Source organism: Heptranchias perlo, chromosome 2 (assembly GCF_035084215.1).
Source record: "Heptranchias perlo isolate sHepPer1 chromosome 2, sHepPer1.hap1, whole genome shotgun sequence".
NCBI lineage: Eukaryota > Metazoa > Chordata > Chondrichthyes > Hexanchiformes > Hexanchidae > Heptranchias > Heptranchias perlo.
This window is the reverse complement of record NC_090326.1, coordinates 38,900,165-38,923,494: the sequence shown is the minus strand read 5'-3', so window position 1 is coordinate 38,923,494 and position 23,330 is coordinate 38,900,165. Positions and strand designations below refer to the sequence as shown.

Genomic DNA, 23,330 nt, shown 5'->3' with positions numbered 1-23,330 from the left:
CCAGGTAGTGAATTGTTGCTAGAGATTCTTTTTTTAAAAAAAGAATTAATTTGTCTTGGCAGTATTTTTGTGCCAGTCTTACCATCCATACTTCAGCCTCCTATGCTGTAACTTTTCTTGATTCCCTAGGTTTCCCCAATCACAACTGCTGAGGAGTGAAATCACATCATCCTGATACACAATTCAATATCTCAAAAGGGGACAGCATCATTGAAATCAGCAGCATGATGTAGCAGAGATCAGACAGATCTCTTTCCTGACCCAAGAACAAGCACCTGCAAAGGAGTGGAACTGGGAGCATCCTTGTAAGAGGATTCATTAGTATGGTAGGAAGGAAACAGTGTAGATTCAGTACAAATGAGGAAGCTTGGTGCAGTCTTATAACAGTATACAGCTTTGGATAAAAGTCTCTTAAACCACAGTTGCCTTTATTCACTATCCACACAGCTTGCCAATCCTCAAGCCATCGAGACTCAGCTGTTTTCGGAGAGCAAGTAAAACAACCTACAAATACTTTTGTTACATGAACAAAAAAAAGGAACACATGAAGACAGAAGATGACTGTTTATTCAGCAGGCCAGACCAAGATGAAAGAACTGGTATAAAATCCAAACCAAGACTAATCCAAACCAAGACTAATCTGCAACAGAAAGTGTATTAAAATAAGTTGCAAGAAGAAAATCAGACAGTCTTAGTTTAAGACAGTGGGATGTCTGTAACTTGACATTTCAGAAGTCAGACAACTAGACATACAAGGAAATCAAAATAGCCCTATTTTAAAAGGATACTTTCAGAAATTGTAATTTACAAAAATATACTTCAAGCTGCTTTTTATACTGCAGTGGGAATCTCTGATGTGATTGTATCCAGGGGTTGCCAGTGACAATTCATTAAGGAGTCATACAGTTCTTCACTTTGTTCCATGAATTGTTTGTTAACTTCATCGATATCCAACTTTGGATCTGGATCTTTAAGAAAAAAAGTCATTAAACCGATTTCAAATGAGTTACCTTGCACAACCTGATGAATCTCCATACCATATAAATTCCACATGCCTGTTTAGCACTACTTTTAGATAAACTTAAAAAAAAAAAATCACATGAAATTAGGATTCCAAAATTAGATCAACTCCCATCTGGCGGTGAAGCAGTCTGCCTGCCAAACAAGCATTCTCTTCAAAAAATTCAGTGAAGCTAGTGCCAAACAGACAGAAGCCATGACAGTAACCCCAACCATTCTACTATTACACGACATTATATACAGTTCTTGTGATGTGAGAATTATCGATAGCTACAAAAGTTACACAGCAGACACGCATCACACGGATTGCACTGCAACCATAAGCTACAGACAAGGGTTTCCAGAATGCTCAGTATTTAAAGCAAGGATATGACTGCACTTGGGCATTCCTCTAGAACCCAAAGAATTATTGTTTACTTTATTGCTCACTAATTCCAGTCCGTTGAGTACATTATACAACTAAAGCTACTTTTAACCGGTTGTTCACATCTGTGATATATAATGGCGCAATGTAGGTCAACACAGGGTTATGAAATGGTCAGTTAGCCCCATACTCAATAGTTATCTGCTACATGAAGCCTACGTTAGTGCTTTAGGGATTATTCAGCAGTCCTGCCTCTATTTGAAAGTGATTCAGTCAATTACTGTTCTAATTATAAAAGTATTCCCAACCTGAAAAATTAAGAACTAGAATAGCAGAAACTACCAAGCTGCTGCTGGCTAGTTTAGGGCAAGGGCTCTGCTCATTGCAAAGGCACAACTGAATCTTTTGTAAATCTGTTCCTACCAGCTCCAGAGTCAAACAGGTAACAAATTTAACACACCACAGTCTCTCAGAACTATTTACTACGAGCTATGAACCAATTTAATAAAATCACCACTTCATCTAATAACACAGTTTAGGAGGAAAAAAAGTCACTGAATTAATTCACAATATCTGTTCCAAAAAGGTGACTAATGGAAACAATCCACTCTCAAATATTTCAACCAAGTTAATAGCATAACTCGGACTATACTGCCAGCCCATTTTAAGTACAATTCCAAAAGCATAACTTAAGTCCCACATTAAATTGAAACAAACTTTATAATACCCAATATCAACTTTTAAACAGTCACCAAATTATATTGGTGCAGTGCAGACATGCTCTAAATAGATGCACCTCATTAAAATAGGCCTAATACTACTACTACTACAAGCCCACCTCACTAAATTCAAAGCACTGTTCTCAGCTTTATCCTTTAGTTTGATCACCAATCACCCCCATTGTATAGGCACCAGCAGCTCTTGATGATCACTAATGAATTGACTTATTGAATTAACTAGCATTGGTCAGTCTGTACCAGTCATATGACAGTCAGCTCATTGGCACAAGCAGTAGACAACACAGTTCCATTTTCCCCACAATATCCACATGATGTGTATACACATTCAATTCTCACATCCCAGGATCCAGCTTGAAAATGGCCCTTGGCTTTTTAAGCCTGTGTGATTTTAAAAGATCAAGTCTATATTTAGAAGTCACATTCACTATCAATAGGATTATCAAGGATTTCTATCCTTTGAGCATAGGCCCTATATAATCAGTGATTTAAATCAACACAAATAGAAAATATGATCTTACCTTCCACAGGCTCCTCTTCCGTTTCGTCAGTGATTGTGGAATTCTGCTGAAACTTAAAAAAAAAAACTTCCAGTAAAATCAAGCAGAAGATTGAAGCAAACAACCAACATCTTTAAGTGTCAAGACTAAGCTTTCTCATTGAATACAAGTCTTGTTAGAAATGGAAAAAGAGAAAAAATAGTCACAAGAGCAAGAGAGACTTTACCTCAGACAGTTGAGCCATTTCTGAGACTAGTGAAGAGGATATTGCTGGTGTCTCGGTGGTGCCGTACTGTGGGTACCCATAGCTGTAGCCCGCATAGGGATCATAACCCCACTGAGAATAATACTGCTGATACTGCTGATAGTACTGTGTATAGTTGTAGGTGGCAGTTGGTTGGTATTCTGGTTTTGTTTTTGCACTGAAATTACAAAACAGTACCTAAATTAAACAGGCACATCCCTTGACTGTAGTCCAGGGAGAGACAGAAGGAGCAAATCACCTCTAAATCAATCATTTGATTTTTCAGCACATGACCACAGGGTTTCCAAAAACTAGGTTAGGATCTCAGTTATGTGCTTCAATAGGACAAAGCTAGGGACACTAATCTGGAAAAGAAACAACAAGCCCTCACCATTAGTTAGAGACCAGGCACGGAGGGATCCAAACTAACTTTCACTAGTCTAATAGTAGCTCACCTCTGCCAGTACCAGTACACATTTTGAGAGGCTCCTGCAAACTCTGCCTGATTGCTGTAAGATGCCATGTTTGAGTCTCAAAGTGTACAATGAAGCATGGACCAAACAGCTAGTTAAATAGCAGGAAATCTGACCAGCTGCAATCACTTACCTTTTAATGACTACTGAACAATTCACTAACAATCATTTTTATCAGCTGCAGCTGTGAATTATTTGAAATGCATATAAATTAATTATTAATTTAAATTGGGAATTACATAAACAAACTATCAAAATAACCAGAGTTGTTTAAAAGAACTGCTTACCCAGGGCCAATGTTGTTGGAGATTGCTAGATATCACTAACAGATGATCAAAGGTACATCATCAAATAATCCATGACAATTTTTTTTTCATAAACGCAAACAATGACATTACCTGTGTCAAATAATCGTTACACTGTTCGGATGTCACATCATTGTGGCAAATACAATGCTAAGCTGCTGTGGTTCTTTCTCTTCCAACAACAAAAAGTCCACCAAACACATTAACTCGTAAACTAGCAAGCTTGTGTTCAGTAAAGCCAACTTACATAGAGATTTGCTCTTTGAATATCCACAAACAGACTGACATTTCCCAACCTCTGCAGCTTAAAGCTGATGCTGGCTGTTATTTGGCTACTATCTCAACAGATCTTTTAAATTATAAAAATATTATCCCGATTAGAATTATTCTCATTGTAAGTTACCTCTTGTTATAAAGCTATTCTACTTTGTTCTCGAAATCCTTAAATGGCTTTGCAAAATCTCAACCCAATTCAGAGTGGGCAAGGGCACAGCGCACAAAACTGCTCATCGTTCAGTACAAATTGGTGCTAAACTGCTAGTTTTATTCAGAGACATCACTGAATGGCTGGTGGAAGGAATGGAATTGTCATATCTGTCTGACTGGGGTGCTTTTCTGGAACTGGTATTACAAGGCATATTTGTTCAGGAAGAGTCCTGCATTCTAAACCTGACCTGAGAATAATTGAGATTGGCATTGAGAGCAAAAAGCTGAAAAAAATTTAAGTGTTTGCATTTTATAGGATCCGATTAGGTCCTCAGGACATCTCAAAGCATTTTACAACCAATTTAATTAACTTTCAAAGTACAGTCATTGCTGTTATTTAGGCAAACATAGCAATCAACTTGTATACAGCTAAGTCCCACAAACAGCAAATGAATGCATGACCAGATAATTTGTTTTGGGTGGTTCTGGCTGAGGGCAGAATGTTGGCCAGGATATTAGAATTCCTTGAATAGTGGGATCATGGGATCTTTCATGACCATTTGAGCAGGTAGGCAGGGCCTTGGTTTAACATCATCAGAAATTCAGCAGCTCTGCCAAACTGGACTGTCAATCTACATTATATACTCAAGTCCTGGAGTGGGACTTAAACCAAAACTTTCCGATTCAGAAAAGTGCTACCAACTGAGTCAAGGTGACTCTTTAATATGAGATCATGCAATCCACAATAAATAATGAGATAAATTACCAGTTAATCTATTTTGGTTCCAATTGTGCTATAGGATCTTTAACACCCACTGAATAAAAACATAGGAACAGGAATAGGCCATTCAGCCTCTCGAGCCTGTTCTGCCATTTAATTGGATCATAGCTGATCTGTACCTCAACTCCATTTACCCACCTTTGCTCCATATCCCTTGAAACCTTTACCTAACAAAAATCTAGCGATCTCAGTCTTGAAAATTTCAATTGACCCAGTATCCACAACCTTTTGGGTGAAAGAATTCCAGATTTCCATGAGCCTGCGTGTGAAAAAGTGCTTCCTGATTTCACTCCTAAATGGCCTAGCTTGAATTTTAAGATTATTCCTTCTTGTTCTGGATTGCCCCAGCAGAAGAAATAGCTTCTGTGTATCTACTCTATCGAATCTCTTTGTTCGTTTAAACACCTTGAACTCAAGAGAATACAAGCCAAGGTTATGCAACCTGTTCTCATAATTTAAGCCTTTAAAGCCTGATATAATTCTAGTGAATCTACAATATGCCCCTTACAAAGCCAATAAACGTTTCCTGAGGTTCGGTGCCCAAAACTGAACGCAATACTCCAAATGGGGTCTGATCAAGGCTCTGTACAACTGAAGCATCACTTTTGAATTCCAATCCCCATCTCATTGGCCTTTTTGATTACTTTTTGTACCTGTGCACTGGCTATTAGTGATTTGTGTGCATGGACATTTAAATCCCTTTGCTTCTCCACAGTTCCTAGTCTCTCACCATTATTCTGCTTTGTCTTTCTCAGATCCAAAGTGGACGACTTCACACTTCCCCATATTGAACTCCATCTGCCCACTCATTATATCCCTTTGAAATTTCCTCCTCCCATCCACACAACTTATTGTGCCTGCTAACTTAGTGTCATCTGCAAACTCGGATTAACAACTCTATTCTTTTATCCAAGTCATTAACATGCATGGTAAAAAGCTGACGCCTCAGTATAGATCCCTGGGGAACACCGCTTGTGACATCCCACCAATCAGAGAACGAACCTTTATCCCTACTCTCCGATTTCTACCTCCCAACCAATTACCAACCCATATCACAAGGTTACTGCCAATTCCATGTGCTCTCATTTTTGCACATAATCTGTGAGGAACCTTATTAAGGCCTTCAGGAAGTCCATAGACACTCCCCTATCCACCATGCTAGCAACCTCCTGAGAAAATTCAATTAGATTAATCAAACATGAACCACGCTTCAGAATCCACGCTGATACTCTTTGATCAACTGATACTAAGAGCACAATCACTCTGTCTCCAGGTTTAGTAGGTCTTGGCCTCAGTTTACCATTTCATCCTACTACTACAACCACAACAACAACAACAACAACAACGTGCATTTATATAGCGCCTTTAACGTAGTAAAACGTCCCAAGGCACTTCACAGGACCATTATCAGACGAAATTTGACAACTCGCCACATAACGAGATATGACTTGGTCAAAGTGGTAGGTTTTAAGGAACGTCTTAAAGGGGTAGAGATGTGGAGAGGTTTAGGGATGAAATTCCAGAGTTTAGGGCCTAGACGGCTGAAGGCACAGCCGCCAATGGAGGGGTGAAGGAAATCGGGGATGCACAAGAGGCCAGAGTTGGAGGGACGCAGAGTTCTCGGAGAGTTGTAGAGCAGGAGGAGGTTAGAGATAGGGAGGGGCCAAGCCATGAAGGGATTTGAACACAAGGATAAACATTTTAAATTTGAGGCATTGCTGGATCAGGAGCCAATGTAGATCAGCGAGCACAGAGGTGATGGGTGAATGGGACTTGGCGCGAGACAGGATATGGGCAGCAGAGATTTGGAAGAGCTGAAGTTTACAGAGGACGGAAGATGGGAAGCCGGCCAGGATAGCATTAGAATAGTTGAGTCTTGAGGTAACAAAAGCATGGATAAGGGTTTCAGCAGCAGATGGGCTGAGGCAGGAATGGAGACGGGTGATATTACAGAGGTGGAAGTAGGCAGTCTTGATGATGGAGCAGATATGTGGTCGGAAGCTCAGCTCAGACAGTGGCCAGGGAGAGGGATGGAGTCGGTGGTCTAGGGAATGGAATTTGTGGCAGGGGCCGAAGGCAATGGCTTCGGTCTTCCCAATATTTAATTGGAGGAAATTTCTGCTCATCCAATTCCGGAAGTCGGACAAACAGCGTGAGAAATCAGATACAGTGGAAGGGTCGAGAGAGGCAGTGGTGAGGTAGAGCTGAGTATCGTCAGCGCACATGTCGAATCTGATGTGTTTTTGGATGATTCTGACGAGGGGCAGCATGTAGATGAGAAATAGGAGGGAGCCAAGGATCGATGATTGGGGGACTCCAGAGGTAAAGGTGCAGGAGCAGAAAGGCAAGCCATTGCAGGAGAAAGCCTAAATACAGCATTTCCAACAATGCAGCACTCCCTCAGTACTGCACTGAAGTGCCAACCTACAACGTTCTGAATTAGAGGTGAGTGTGCTACCAACTGAATCAAGCTGACACTCACAATGAGACCATAAAAGCCATTAATAAATACTTTGGCCACTATATTTAGCATACATTAGTATTGGTTATAGCTACCTATTAAAACTGTTACCAAAGCCAATCACCTACCACTTATCTAATTAATAATTACATTTATCATTTCTGCCTTGATTCCATATCTTTCAATTTGATCATAAGCTTTTTTTCAGGAATCTAATCAAATGTTGAAACTTAAATTTTGTATAATTTTAAACACATTGACAATCACATCCACCAATATAATTACACCTTAATTAATTATAAAGTCTTAGTTTCGCCAACTCTCCATAAATCCAAATTGTTTCAGAATTATTCCCTTACTTTCCTTTAATTGCTCCAGAATTGATTCCTTTGTAAAATTCGGCCATATTTCGTCCACTCTAATGGGTCAATTTTACAAGTGCACACTCCTGGCGCACAGACTCGCCCTCTGGGAGCAGGCATTTGTAAAATATAACCCTGATTATCAACCTTTATTTCCTGGAATCATGTTTCACCCCTCTTTTCAAACATTAGAATTGCAAAGCGATTTCCCAGTTATCCAGTATTACTCTTGTGATCAGAGATGGGTGAAATTTTTGCTACAGCAACTCCTTTTTCTGTAACCTTTTCCTTTTAAAAAAAAGTGACAAAGACAATCTTTACTTATATGTTCCTTCTACCTCTTGTGTCCCACTGCCTACTTTAAGGATCACATGAAAAACAAAAGGTTTCTGATTGGCTGAAACCAACTCCAAAAGCAGTCTTTCAATCAATTGAGGCCCAGGTCTCAAGGCTGTCCTGGCCACCCATGATGCAGGTGCATTTCTAATAACCAGAATCCCATTTGCTGACAAGAATCTGTTTAGTTCCTTCTTCAAACCCATAAGGTTTGTTGTTCCACTTTCCATGCCGGGATGGTACAGCTTACCTTTTTGGCACTGCTATACTAATTCGGATGGGTTTTCCTCCTAATCCTTTGCTGTTCTGACATTCTTCCAAAGCCTTTTTCTGTTCTGCTTCATCAGAAAACCTGACAAACCCAAAACCTCTGACAAAAGAAAAACAAAACACTGTTTACATTGCAGCCCATCTCATGGTGTGAACTGGCTTGAATCAACAGATTGTAAATAGTTTGAACCACGTAATATTAGAGTTATTACTTTACATCTGAGGTACCATCAGTCCAAGTATTTGGTGTCCTTGTTAATCCTAGCTGGGACAGAAAGAATGTTCTTATTCAATGTGTGGCACGATTTTCATTAGCCATTGTGGTTTATAAATAAAGGGCTGTTTCATAGCACACGACAAAATGGCCATTTAATAATCATTAAGTTATTACTGGCTTTCACAGTCCTTAATGTTACTAAGATATATAAATTACACTAATAATTGCAGTTTGCTGAGAAGTCTTGCCTGCTAAGGTCTCTGTAGAAGTGTACAAGAGTTTTAAGCATTGATATCACAGAGCAGTTACAGTACCTTGAGTTCCCAGATGTGTCTGTCACCACTTTTCCACCTCGACAAGATGGATATTTTTTCACAAAGTAATCATAGAGATGAAAATCATCAACTTCTGAAGAAAGATCTCCCACAAATATGGAATATTCCTGGCTGTTGATTAAGACATTATCGCAGTGAAAAAGCAGGCAGAGCCAAGGGCTACAGATGCAATAAATTTTGTATTCCAATAGTGGATCTTAAAAAGATGATCCACTTTGGAAGTGTTTCTATAAAAAAAAAACTACAATACACTAAAATTCTCTGCACAGATTCAAACTGATATGTATATAAAGATCTTGAGGTTAACTTTCTTCTGTTTTACACCTTGGGTACAACTATTACTGGGGTGCAAAGCAAAGGTTAAAGGCATATGTGCATTGTCAAGGGTCTCCCCTGCCCTGGGAAAAGAGTTCTCATCTCAAACAGGTAGGAGCATTTAAATTAAGTGTAAATGATTCAGGAGTGACATCAGCATGTCTTCTGCGCCATTTCAGTAGTAGCTCCAGTGCAAGTGGGCCTTACAGAATATGCCCAACCTCTCCCAACTCCAGATGGAAAAGTTTTATCATTTCTGGGGCAGCATGAACGATTAGGTAGCCTGGGGGCCATGTGGCTGATGTTTTTGGACAGTAGCCAAAAAGACCTGGAGCCAGCGGCCATTACTGCCTCTCAGGCCTGCAGTAGTGGTCATGTTTCCTCCCTTGATTTGAGGGGCATGACCACTTCCAGGGGTGTCCTTGCGTCAGGGGGACATGCAGAGCACGTTAATGACTTGAATCCAGAAATGCGGGTGGGTTCAGATCTGTTCAGATTAAGCTATTTCCACAGCACATTCCCCCAGCTGTGCTTGGAAGGATGGAGGAAAATAGGCTCCCTTGTCTTTAACATGTGCATTACACCTTTCAATGTGTTACACCTCAAATTGTGGCCTTATGAGATGTCTGTTGGTCAAAAAATCTGGACTGGCTCAAATAACCACTTATCTATTAAATTACTAGTTCAATTGACTAAATACGAACAAATCAAAACTAGCACAAAGTACCAATGAGGAATGAGCAAAGGGCAGAAGATCAAGCAATCAAATCCCTCAATTTTTTTCTTCAAAGCTACTGCTCATGAACCAGCAAGTCCCATAGAATTATCCAATCAAATCTAGCAAATAATTTTCCTATTTCAATCAGGTCATTATATAGACCTAGAAATGATATTTAGAACCCAACAAAACATAAAAATTACCAAAATTCTGAAAAATATTAACTTAGAGAATTAGTTCCTGGTGTTAGAAATGCCTGCAGTAAGTTTTCGCTACATAACTTTGCACTTCTATCAAGAGAATGAAGCATGATTTGAAGATTTCAACTGAGCCTGCTTGCTGTGGATTTCTAAATGCTGCAATCAAAATCTGAGAGGTGCATCATGGGAGGTGTAGTTTTCATTCCACTCCTGTGGAACTACAATGCTTAGAAGGCTCAACAACCTATTGTCACATGACAGCCAGACAGGACTGGCTGTTCCAGCTCCTACATAAAAATAATATGTAGTGCCAGTCTACAGTTTGTATCATGTGCAGTGCTAGTTTATAGCGTGTAAAGTGTGTATATCATGTAGTGCTAGTTTAAAGTTTATATAGTGTATGGTGCCAGTTTGCAAAATGTATAGGACTGGTCTGTAGTTTGTAGAGCGTGCGGTCCTGGTCTGTAGTTTGTAGAGCGTGCGGTCCTGGTCTGTAGTTTGTAGAGCGTGCGGTCCTGGTCTGTAGTTTGTAGAGCGTGCGGTCCTGGTCTGTAGTTTGTAGAGCGTGCGGTCCTGGTCTGTAGTTTGTAGAGCGTGCGGTCCTGGTCTGTAGTTTGTAGAGTGTGTAGTGCTAGTTTGTACATTTGGTAGTACATTTTATTGAATAGATAATATCACAAAGGCTATTTAAAAAAATAACTTTGCCCATTATACTGGATGCCTGCATCACAGGCACAGCTCAATTACAGATTTTTAAAGGGTTGTCGATTCATGATTACTTGAATTAGAATTCTCTTGACTTCCATTTTTAGAATTTTTTTTTTGTTCATTGAAATGTGTTGTCTCCAGCTAGTCTGCCCATACACCTGATGAAACTTTGTGCAAATGAAATATAATGGAATGAGAAAAAAGGGAAAGTTAAAATGGACAAAAAAAATGACTTACCCTGCATCTGGTTTTTTCCCATAGGTTGCATAATTTAACTTGAATTTCTTGGGCTGTACATTTAAAACAAAGGAAATTAGGATTATGTTGATATTAATTTTTTTTAAAACCAAGCAGTACAACAATGATAAATATCTATTAAAGAGGTTTACCGGATTTGAACCTGGCAAAGGCTTCCCATTCAGTTTGTGGAGACAACGATCAGCACTGGTTTGGTCGGCTAACTCCACAAAGCAATATCCTGCTAGTGTTCTGAAATCAAATCAGATATGAATGTACAGAGTACAATCACCTACAGAGAGCAATACATCACAACATCTCATTCACTGCAATACTTACAAAGGCTGCAAGGTAAAGCCACTGAATGTTAAATGAGCTGTGCAGCAAATTTCAACTTAGGGTTCGTTGTAGTTCTGTCAACAGAATTTAGCAAAGTCTTTCCATACTGAACCTGCCAATAATATTTTGTTACGGTATCATTTCACAGGTGCCAGACGCTCTCCACTAACTTGGCCAAATAGCCATTCCTCATATGCGAGTGTTGACCGACTACTTAACGGTAGATGGCAACACAGCCAAACTGATCATGGCTGCACTTGACATCCACTTTCCAGCAGGGGTTACTGGGTAGTGACCCGAAATGAGAAAGCCAGCCCATATTCCACACCCAGGGGCGCTGATAAAATTTGCAGCACCCTTTCTGCTGCTCCGGCTCATATCAGCCAATTCAACACAAGTGGGGGTCATCCTTGGGGCATTCCTGGTCTGTACGGCTCAGCATTGGATAAACTCCAAACTTGTGCTATTCTGGTTTCCTTTCAAGGACTCCATAAAGCTACGATCTTCTGTTGCATAGTGAATGCACTGAGGAACTTCATTGTTGGTAGGAACTCAGCTGCAGTGAGGAATTCCGATCCTTTGATTTATTCATACTCTTCCTTTTTGAATTTATAGTTATTATCGTCTCCTTTTGCTTCATCTGTGCAACATTCCCTAACCAAAAGGACAGGCACTTGCGCCCACCACTGCCACGCATCAACCAGCTGTGAGGAAATGCACAGGAGAGATGCAAGATAGGTCAGCCTGTAATTTTGCCTCCTCCTTGAGAAGCAACTCGGGACCACTCAATGTGCAGCTCAGATGGGGAAGCTGCGTGTGCTGCCATGCTGACACAGCACGTCTCTGCCACCAGGTTGCTGAAATCTGGGGTGTCATTTATGTTTTAGCAAAGCCTTCAGTGGTGGAGACAGTCAGAACATTCAGGAAAATTGACAAAAAAGTAACCTACTAGGGATTTACTAAGCGTAGTAGTGGCCAATATGTCAGTTATTAGAAATGAAAGGGTAGATTTTCATGGGAATTATGCCCTGGCACTGTGCGGAGTTCCAGTCCAGGGCCAGGAATGGTGGTATTTCTGTCCATGGCCATAGGCCAACTCCTGGCAGGGCCTAGCGCTGGCAGGAGTAGGAAATTTAAGCACAGCTGCAGGCCTCTCAAACTGGTGACTTCAGGCTGCTGCTGGAGGTCAGCTGCCAGAACACCCCAGTTCCCTCTAATCACGATGGGAGGAGTTTAAAATGTAAAGATTTTACTTATCCTTCAGCCTAGGTCCAGACCCCGCCAACCAGTTGTCAGCTATCTGGAGGCAAGCCATAGCACCATGGAGCACTCTGCAAATATTGCTTCAGGTAAATGAAGTGGGAGGTTGGAAATGCTCCTTCCCGCTGCATTAACATAACTGGGGTGATCCTGCTGCTCCACCCCCTTGAAACTCTGCTGCCCATATCCTAACTCGCACCAAGTCCTGTTCATCCATTACCCCTGCACTGACCAACATTGGCTCCCGATCCGGGAATGCCTCGATTTTAAAATTCTCATCCTGGTTTTCAAATCCCTCCATGGCCTCGCCCCTCCCTACCTCTGTAACCTCCTCCAGCCCTATAACCCTCCGAGATCTGTGCGCTCCTCCAATTCTGACCTCTTGCACAACCCCGATTTTAATCGCTCCACCATTGGCGGCCGTGCCTTTAGCTGACTAGGCGCTAAGCTCTGGAATTCCCTCCCTAAACCTCTCTACCTCTTTACCTTTCTCTCCCACTTTAAGCCGCTCCTTAAAACCTACCACTTTGACCAAGCTTTGTCCTAATATCTCCTTAAGTGGCTCGGTGTTTTGCTCCGTTAAAGGCACTGTATAAATGCAAGTTGTTGTTGAAATCCTGGGACAATATAAAAGGGATGGAGATCTGGTAAAACAGGTCTCCACTCCTTTCCTGACCTTTGTGCCCAGGGAAATGGTAATTCCTGGGGGAGGGGGTGTGGTCATGCAAGCGTCAGGAAAGTCAGCCTTGAGATTTCTGTGAACTGTCAAGGATCTCTGGGAGAATGAAAATAAGAATCGGCAGTTGGGGCTTCACTGTGAGTATTTTGAGACTTTTATCCATCAGACATCTGAAGCATCTGACAAACTGAACAGCTGCAAATGCACTGCATATTCAAACATTTCTCAAAAGAAATTTGCCTCTTCAGGACTCTCCAGGCTGCATTCTGTGATATGCCTGCAAACAAATCACTGGTTAGTTATTCTGTGTTTTAAGAAGGGAGGGAGAAGGCATCAAGACAGTGATACTGCAGCATTTTAGACTCTTTGCTCCACAACAGCAGAAATTACATTTTATAACTTTTTCTTACCCAGTCATTCTGTTGCTAATGATTTTCACATTAACAGTTGGCTCACCCATAGCAGAAAAGGCTTGCTTGATAAAAGTCTCATCCATGTATTGTTCCAGCTAGACAGGAGGACAGAAAAGTGAGCAATTAATTTCTTAATGTCCACAAGAGTTTGAGGTATGTATCAACAACAGTCGTTTGAAGTATTATTTAAGAAAAATACTCTCGAGAGTTCCAGAAATTAATACGTGCGGTATATTTAACCACTGAATGATTATGGGGAACCCCAGGTATTATTTCGAAACGACATTTGGACAAATTTTAATGCATGATTACCTAAAACGTCCATATACCAGAGGAAACTCATAATTGTGGTAAAAGGCTAAATCAGTGACATGATATATGGACAGGTACAGCAACAACTTGCATTTTTATAGAATCCCACATACAGGGGAAAGTCTTAGACCATTTTACAAGAAGCAGCACAGATGTTGAGCAAGAGGCAAGAAGGGGGGAGGGGTCCAACGTACAAAGAGAAAGCTTTTGAAGAGGCTTTTGTGGGAAGGGAAAGGTAGACAGACAAGTTGTTTAGGGGGAGTTACAAACAGCAGGGACATACGTCTGAATGAATGTCGGGGTATGTTTGAGTGGAAAATGCATCTACGACATACAGCTGGACAGGTTTGTCAGATTAGATGTTGCCAAAGCATTTGAGTGGAGTGAACTGAACATGAAGATAAGGAGCCTTAAAGTCAATCCACTGCTAACTAGAGAGCCAATGGAGTGGTGATGGGAATGTGGGCTTTGTGTGAGAGATGATTGAGCGATTGACCTCTGAATTCACTGGAGCTGATGAAGTTTAGTTAGGAGAGCATTTCAGCCATCAATTATAAAGGTGATACAGGCAGGAACTAGGGTTTTGGCAGTAGTGGGAAAGAGGTAGGGGTGCAGATGCGCAATATTCGAGACTTGGAAAAAGGCAGTCTGGGCGACTGACTGGATCTTGGATCAGGAAGATAGTGCAGGGTTCAGTGGACTATTAAGGTTGCCTGCTACCTGATTCAACCTGAGTGGGCAACTGGGGCTGGGGCCAGAGGCATGCAGGTGGGAATGAAAGAGGAAGGCATTGATTTTCTCAATGTTGAACTGAAGGAAATCTCGACATGATGTTGCACAGACACACATAAAGCACAGCAGCAGCCTTGCTGATGAGAAAAAGCTAGAGTTAGGAGTAATTGCCATCTGTTTCAAAGCTTGCAGATGCTATTACTTAATGGCAGTATGTAAACAGGAGAGGAACAAGGTTAGAACCTTGGGGCAATCCACAGGTGACTGTCTGGATATTGGAGGAGAAACCATTCACGATGCATTGAAAAAGATAGGAATGGAGTTAGAACGGAATATGAAGATATACTTTGGAGGACTGGAGGAGGATGGACAACAAACTGCGGTCAAAGACAGGATCTTGTTTATGATGCTACGGGGACAAACTGGAGGGACTCAAAAAGGAAATACTCAAATGGGTGATAAGCTGAAAGGCAATGTCCATTCAAGGATCTCTGGGAGAAAGGGCAGGTTAGAGATAAGAGGGTAGAGGGTTGTCTTAGAAAAAGGCAGTTTTGAAAGAAATGGGGACTGTACCAGAGGACAGGGAGAGGATAACAGTGTTGGTGAGCATAACGTTACATTCGTAAGGACTGTGAAAACTAAGATTAATAGAAAAGAACTTGCATTTAGTGCCTTGTATGAATTCAGGACCTCCTATAGCACCTCACAGCCAATGAAGTATTTTGAAGTTGCAATGGAGGGTAACGTATAGCAAGGTCCCACAAACAGCAATGAGATAAATGACCACAGAATTTGTTTTGGTGGTATTGGTTGAAGGACAAAGGTTGGTCAGGATGCTGAGAGAACTTCCTGTTCTCCTTCAAATAGTGTCATAGGATCTTTTAAGTCCACCTGAGAGGGCACATGCAACCTTGGATTAAAATCTCAAACAAAAAACGGCACCTCCGACAGTGCAGCACCCTCTCAGTACAGCACTGCAACCTCAACCTACATTGGTCCAGATTTTGCTGTAACCGATCAAGGAATGGTGCCTGCCGTTAGCTGGACTTGCTCTTGCCTGTTTAATCTCCATGATATTTTGCACTGCAAATTGCTGGAACTTCGAGATGGAAATGGTGCGGCGCCCTCTACAGGGCATCTAGGATCTGTGTGAACAGGGCAAGTAACTGTGTATCTCCTTAACCAATGAGATTGAAGGATTGTGAAATTAACAGCACAAGGACGGAGAAAGATGTGTAAGTTGGAGTGGGTGAATTCAATGTCAAATCAGGTACAGAGAGTGAAAGAAAGATTGGATTAAGAGAGAAAGAAAAAAAAGAGACAGAAAGGAAAAGTTAAAAAAACATTTAATTTTTTTTGAAAAATCTCCAACAATTAAAACCTGAAGGAATGATACGACACTTATAATAATTAATTTTCAGTGCCAGTGAGGTTGACGGCAGTAATTAACACTTATCACATTGTTAAAAAGGGTACTGTACTTAGATTGAAATGAGCAAGCCCTAACTTTTTGTGACGTGTTTAGTCTGTATCTACGACGTCAGTACAGGAACTTCACGTCGTTCAATACATTTGAATGGTGAGTCAGGTAGCAAGATGCCATTTTCACGAGACTAACGATGGAGCGACACATCTCGGACAGCAACTTGTAGATTTTGCACGTTTAACCGCGCATCTGCCCTCGCCTGAAGTTGCTGTGCGATTCTTGTATAAATAACGGTGAGCGCCGTTTGCCTCATCATCATTTTGACAGCAAATTCTGGGCCATTATATGCTAAAGAATCTGGCGTGGGGTTTGAACCCACAACCTTTTAACTCAAAGCGGGACTGAACCAAGGCTGACATTTTATCCTGTCCTCAATTCATCCCAAAGTTCTTCGCAGTCAATGATTTATTTTTGAAGTGAAGTCACTATGTCGGTAAATAGAGTAAAGCACAGTCCACACAGACAGCGAATCATAGAATCATAGAAGTTACAACATGGAAACAGGCCCTTCGGCCCAACATGTCCATGTCGCCCAGTTTATACCACTAAGCTAGTCCCAATTGCCTGCACTTGGCCCATATCCCTCTATACCCATCTTACCCATGTAACTGTCCAAATGCTTTTTAAAAGACTAAATTGTACCCGCCTCTACTACTGCCTCTGGCAGCTCGTTCCAGACACTCACCACCCTTTGAGTGAAAAAATTGCCCCTCTGGACCCTTTTGTATCTCTCCCCTCTCACCTTAAATCTATGCCCCCTCGTTATAGACTCCCCTACCTTTGGGAAAAGATTTTGACTATCGACCTTATCTATGCCCCTCATTATTTTATAGACTTCTATAAGATCACCCCTTAACCTCCTACTCTCCAGGGAAAAAAGTCCCAGTCTGTCTAACCTCTCCCTGTAAGTCAAACCATCAAGTCCCGGTAGCATCCTAGTAAATCTTTTCTGCACTCTTTCTAGTTTAATAATATCCTTTCTATAATAGGGTGACCAGAACTGTACACAGTACTCCAAGTGTGGCCTCACCAATGCCCTGTACAACTTCAACAAGACATCCCAACTCCTGCATTCAATGTTCTGACCAATGAAACCAAGCATGCCGAATGCCTTCTTCACCACCCTATCCACCTGTGACTCCACTTTCAAGGAGCTATGAATCTGTACTCCTAGATCTCTTTGTTCTATAACTCTCCCCAACGCCCTACCACTAACGGAGTAGGTCCTGGCCCAATTCGATCTACCAAAATGCATCACCTCACATTTATCTAAATTAAACTCCATCTGCCATTCATCGGCCCACTGGCCCAATTGATCAAGATCCCGTTGCAATCCTAGATAACCTTCTTCACTGTCCACAATGCCACCAATCTTGGTGTCATCTGCAAACTTACTAACCATGCCTCCTAAATTCTCATCCAAATCATTAATATAAATAACAAATAACAGCGGACCCAGCACCGATCCCTGAGGCACACCGCTGGACACAGGCATCCAGTTTGAAAAACAACCCTCTACAACCACCCTCTGTCTTCTGTCGTCAAGCCAATTTTGTATCCAATTGGCTACCTCACCTTGGATCCCATGAGATTTAACCTTATGTAATAACCTACCATGCGGTACCTTGTCAAAGGCTTTGCTGAAGTCCATGTAGGCCACGTCTACTGCACAGCCCTCATCTATCTTCTTGGTTACCCCTTCAAAAAACTCAATCAAATTCGTGAGACATGATTTTCCTCTCACAAAACCATGCTGACTGTTCCTAATCAGTCCCTGCCTCTCCAAATGCCTGTAGATCCTGTCCCTCAGAATACCCTCTAACAACTTACCCACTACAGATGTCAGGCTCATAAATAAATGACACTAATTTATTTGGAATAACTGCACTTTATTGGCTCCAATTGGACACTTAAGATGGAATAAACAATTTAGAAGATGATATTTATGCTAGATAGGTTGTAGAAGAAAGATGAACAGCACAGTAGATTATCATTTGATGAGAGCTGCAAATTTGGGCACAAACTCAGAGACTCAGAGGAGCTCACAATGCAGCTGGGCTTTATTGTTCTATTCATAACAGAAGAGGCATCCAAGAAAATAAATGAGGAAAACAATGTTTTGAAAATCTCAGCAATTTAAGAGTGGCATGTACATTTTGAACAAGAATGAGTAACCTGTTAATGTTTTGGGATGCTGTTTGTTGAGGGGAGAGGAATGCTGATCAGGACACTGGACGAATGTCCTGCTCTTCTTTGAAAAGTGCTATGGGATCTTTTAAATCAAAAGCAAAATACTGCGGATGCTGGAAATCTGAGATAAAAACAGAAAATGCTGGAAATATTATGGGATCTTTTACTTCTCCCCCGAAGCAGATCGGGTTTAAGACCTCACCCGAAAGATGACACCTCCAACACTCACGGGTGTCTCTGGAGTGGAATTTGAACCCACAGCCTTGTGACAGAGGCAGGCGGGGACTTGGGCCAAAAGCTCGGGGCCTTGTCCCCAGCACCGCTCCTGCTCGACCCGCTGTACCCGGGACAGATCCCCGGGCCCGGACCGCACTCTCGCTCCATTTCCAACCCGCCCGCAGCTGGCATTTGAGGGGAGAAACGGCACTCACGTCGCCCATCCACAGGGTGGCCATGATGCCGCCGCCGCCGCCGCCCGTCTGTCTGTCCTGAATGCGGCCGCACATCCGATCGGACGATCCGTCCGCTCCCTATCCGAGGAGATGGAGGAGGAGGTCCGTCCGCCGCCACCGCCGCCTGAGTCCCCCCTCCCCACCACCAACCCCGTTCCCTCCTGGTTTTTTTTTTTGCTCGCTCACAGGCCGGCCGGACCACGGGTACCCGCCGTCAGCAGCGGGCGGGAAGCCGCTGTCCAACCCCCATGAACAGCGCAGTGAAGGGGCGGCGGGACCGGGACCGGGACTGGGACAGGGCAGCCCCTGACGTCATTTACCCGCGCCGGCGGAATGCTGTAGGACCCCTTTTACCCTGTGCCAGAGGGAGCGTGAGATGGAGCCCGAGGCCGAGGCCGAGGCCGAGCCCCAGGAGAAGGACGAGCCCGAGGCCGAGACCGCCGCCGGCGGACGGGAAGCGCTGCTGATCAGCGGCTGCTACGAGCAGATTCTCTTCGGTTATCGGATAAAGAGGCCGGGAGAGGTGAACCTGCGTCCGCCGTTAATGTCGGCGCGGAGGGATGTGCAGGTTGGCGCGGCCCCCGCGGAGCCGCCGTGCGGTCAGAGCCGAGACCCGCCGCCGCCCGGCCGTGAGGGGGCTGCTAGTTTGAAACCGACCCGCTTGGAATTTTTTCAGGTGTCTGTCGCTCCCTTGAGCGGCCTGGGTTGTCTGCTTTTTATTTTCTGTCAGTGAAACTCCCCTGTGCTCTGGGTCGGATCTCTTTCATCTTTAATAAGAAAAATCAAGATAGGGATAGGGCCACTAAGGGATGCACCAGATAAACTCACAGGTAGAAATATCGAATAGTTACTTTGCCTCAGTTTTCACCAGGGCGACTAACAAGGTGAACGTTAGGAGAGGTGATCAAGACATTTAAGATAGAAAGGAGGGAGATAATTGTTAAACTAGACAGACTTAGGGAGCATAAGACCCTGGGTTTGCATCCGTGCATACTAAAAGAAGTTAGGGAAGAGATGGAGGCACTATATTGCATAAAAATTCAATAGAAATGGGAATTGTGCCAGAGGCCTGGCAGCAGCTAATGTTATTCCTATTTTGAAAAAGGGAGATAGAAAAAGTCCAGGGAACTATACACCAGTTGGCTTAATGTTGGTGATAGGAAAGATATTGGAATTTTACTCAAATGTGTAATAGAAAAACATCTAGAAACTGAAAATATAATTAAAAATAGACTATGGATTCCAAAAGGAAAGGTCATGCTTGATCAACCTGATTGAATTCATTGAAGAAGTAACAGAACGAGTAGACAAGGATAATGCAGTAGATGTAATATTTGGACTTTCAAAAGGCCTACGATAAGGTACTGCATTGTAGACTCACTGCTAAGATCACAGCATGTTGAGTCAGGGTACAATTAGCGGAATGGATAGCAAACCGGCTACAAAACAGAACACCGAGAATAGAGGTGAAGAGTAGCCACTCAGACTAGTGGAAGGTGGGAAGTGGTGTTCCACTGGGATCAATGCTGAAACCACTTGTTCACCATTTTCATAAATGATTTGGACTCTGGAATCCAACAGTAAAAAACAGTAGCAAAATTTATGGATGAGTATGAGGTGGTGCATTTTGGTAGGAGGAATAGGAGGCCACTTACAACTTTGGGGAAAAAAAGTCTAAATGGTGTCGAGGCACAAAGGGATATAAGGGTACAGATTCACAAAACATTAAAAGCAGCAATGCAGGTTAACAAAGCCATAAAAAGTGCAATTAAAGCACTGGGGTTCATTTCTAGAGGAATAGAATTCAAAAGCAGAGAAGTTATGTTAAACTTGTATAGAGTCTTGGTTGGACCACACTTTGACAACTGTGCACAGTTCATTGTGGATGATTGCATTGACATCATGGCCTTGACTGAAACTTGGCTGACAGGTGATGACACCTTCCCCCTTACTGAAGCCTCCTCACTGGCTATATCTTCCACCACTTGCCCTGCCCAGACACTGTGTTTATAAGACTGCTCATATCTGGATCCCATTCTTGGGGAAAAATGGCCACAGACTCCCAAACCATGACAGTTTACTGACTGTTCTTTTTGGACTAACACTGCTTTCTTTTTTTCTTGGCAGTTTTCTGTGTTATGTAAATCTGTTTGATTGCTACTTATCTTATTCTTCTAAGTTATTCCCTTAAAGCATCTTCATTTTTACTATATGTTCCCTTATCTTCAAACCCATCTCATTCCTTTTGTAAACTCTTAATTTTCCTCCTCCAGCTGTTTTATCTGGAGATAAAGAAAAAATATCCCATCAGTACAGCTGATTAGTACTAATGCACTCTGGTAAATTAGATGAACTTTGCACTCTGTGAATGCACAGAGTCACAACTCTGGGCAAAAATACCAAGTCCAAGCCCAGCTGTGAGATAGCACTACAAGAGCTACACCAATATGGATCTATAATTTAAATAACTTGATGATACTTTGACCTGGAAGTGTCCACTGTTGTTAAGTACAGAGTAGTCTTGTAAATTGCTGACTGAAATTTTGCTGTCTGCCCTTTAGAGCTGGGATCCAGAAGCTGACTTTACCCATCATGCTCACACAGCCTCTTTAACTGTTGTGGCTGTAAATGATCAATATGTGGCAACGGGCAGTAAAGATGAAACTATTCAGCTGTATGACATGAAAAAGAAAATTGATCAGGGATCGTTATTGCAGCATGACGGTGAGTAAAAAAAAAATACTTTCACACTTCGACATTGTCCTTCCTGCAGACTGATATGGTGTAATGGGGAGAGCATTGAGTGGTGTAGCGTGCCTTGCTTTAAGAGTAGTATAAAACCAGAGGTAACTATCAAGAATTGACTATTGACAGCACAAAAAGACCTGGAGAAGTGTAGTACTGGGGCCCTGGCATGTATCATCTTATGAAAGCCTAACACCTGTACCAACATTCTTGGGTCAGCAAATGATGGTGACCTTTGGGTCTTGACTTCTTTATAAAAGAATTGCAGATTATGGTGTCCAAGAGAGATTCTACAAGCCAGACAAGTAATATATGAAGCTTCTCCACTGGCATTCGCTGCTAACTTTCAATCAAAAGGATATCATAGAATGGGTGCCGAAAATTCTGCGGGAGAAAGGGGAACAGCCAGAAGTCTGATTCTCATACGGACCACATGACATAGGAAGGAAAGGGGTTGAGGTCCTGCAGTCAGTTTCAGGAGCTAGGAAGGAAATTAAAGAGCAGGACCTCAAAGGTTGTAATCTCTGGATTACTCCCAGTGCCACGTGCAAGTGAGTATAGGCGCAATAAGATAAAGCAGGTTAATGGGTGGCTGGAGAAATGGCACATGACGGAGGGCTTCAGATTCCTGGGGCAATGAGACCAGTTCTGGGGCAGAAGGGACCTGCACAAGATGGACAAGTTGCACCTCAACAGGGTTGGGACCAATGTTCTTGCAGGGAGGTTAACTAGTGCAGTGTGTTGGGGAGGGGGGGTTAAACTAATTTGGCAGGGGGAGGGGCACCAGGATGAAGTATTAGAGGAGAAACAGGTGGATAGAGGACTGGGAGAGATAAACAGCATTAGAATAAAGAATAGTTCAGAAATAGGAGGGATCAAATGGGGGTGGGGGGGGAGATATGAGGTAGACTAGGATGGGTTTGGAATGCACAGAGCGTGGTAAATAAGGATGGTGAGCTGTAGGCACAAGTGGCTACATGGGACTATGATATATTGGCAATAAAGGAGACCTGGCTCAAACAAGTTGAGGATTGGGAACTTAATATTCCTGGCTACAGTGTATTCAGGGAAGGAAAAAAAAAGGAGGTGGGGTTGGTAATATTGATTAAATATACTGTTACAGCACTGGAAATAGATGATGTATTTGAGGGTTCAAAGAAAGAATCTATTTGGTTAGAATTAAGAAACAAATGAGCTCTTATGCTGCTGGGTGTTTACTGTAGGTTACCAAATAGTGGAAAGGAGATAAAGGAGCAAATTTGCAGGCAAATTTTAACAAGTTGCAAGAACTATAGAGTAGTGATAATGGGGGACTTTAATTATCCTAATATAGACTGGGAAAATAACAGTGTTAAGGGCAAAGGAGGGGAGGAATTTCTGAAATGTGTACAAGAGAACTTTCTTGATCAGCATGGTTCCAGCCCAACGAAGAAGGACGCAGTGCTGGATCTAGTTCTGGGGAATGAAGTGGAGCATATTTCAGTGGGTGAACATTTGGGAAACTGATCACAATATCACTGTGTTTAGAGTAGTTATGGAAATGGAAAAGGACAAGAACAATCAAACTGGAGGAGGGCTAATTTCAGTGAGTTAGGAGGGGATCTGGTCCAGTGGATTGGAATCAAAGATTGGCAGGTAAAACATTAAATGAGCAATGGGAGGCCTTCAAAGAGCAGATAGTTTGGGTATAGACTAGACACATTCCCATGAGGG

At 42.3% G+C, this 23,330-nt stretch overlaps 2 protein-coding genes across 3 annotated transcripts in view; one reads left to right on the top strand and one right to left on the bottom strand.

Moving 5' to 3' along the window:
- Positions 1–549: 549 nt before the first annotated feature.
- On the bottom strand, positions 550–19,180 carry LOC137337644 (tRNA selenocysteine 1-associated protein 1-like). The gene is made up of 9 exons (XM_068001754.1): positions 18,852–19,180; positions 13,698–13,795; positions 11,162–11,261; positions 11,010–11,062; positions 8,811–8,942; positions 8,260–8,379; positions 2,848–3,043; positions 2,643–2,694; positions 550–968 (listed from the first exon to the last, which is right to left on the bottom strand). Exons 1-9 carry the CDS (start codon positions 18,924–18,926, stop codon positions 832–834), a joined length of 963 nt encoding a protein of 320 aa, XP_067857855.1. The 5' UTR covers positions 18,927–19,180; the 3' UTR covers positions 550–831.
- pak1ip1 (PAK1 interacting protein 1) overlaps positions 19,139–23,330 on the top strand; it is a 42,698-nt gene continuing 38,506 nt past the window's right edge. Inside the window, exons 1-2 of one of the 2 annotated variants that reach the window (XM_068001751.1) lie at positions 19,139–19,395; positions 21,434–21,596. In XM_068001751.1, coding sequence (XP_067857852.1) covers positions 19,249–19,395; positions 21,434–21,596 — 310 coding nt within the window. In that variant the 5' untranslated portion in view covers positions 19,139–19,248. The other variant, XM_068001753.1, reaches the window with a different exon arrangement.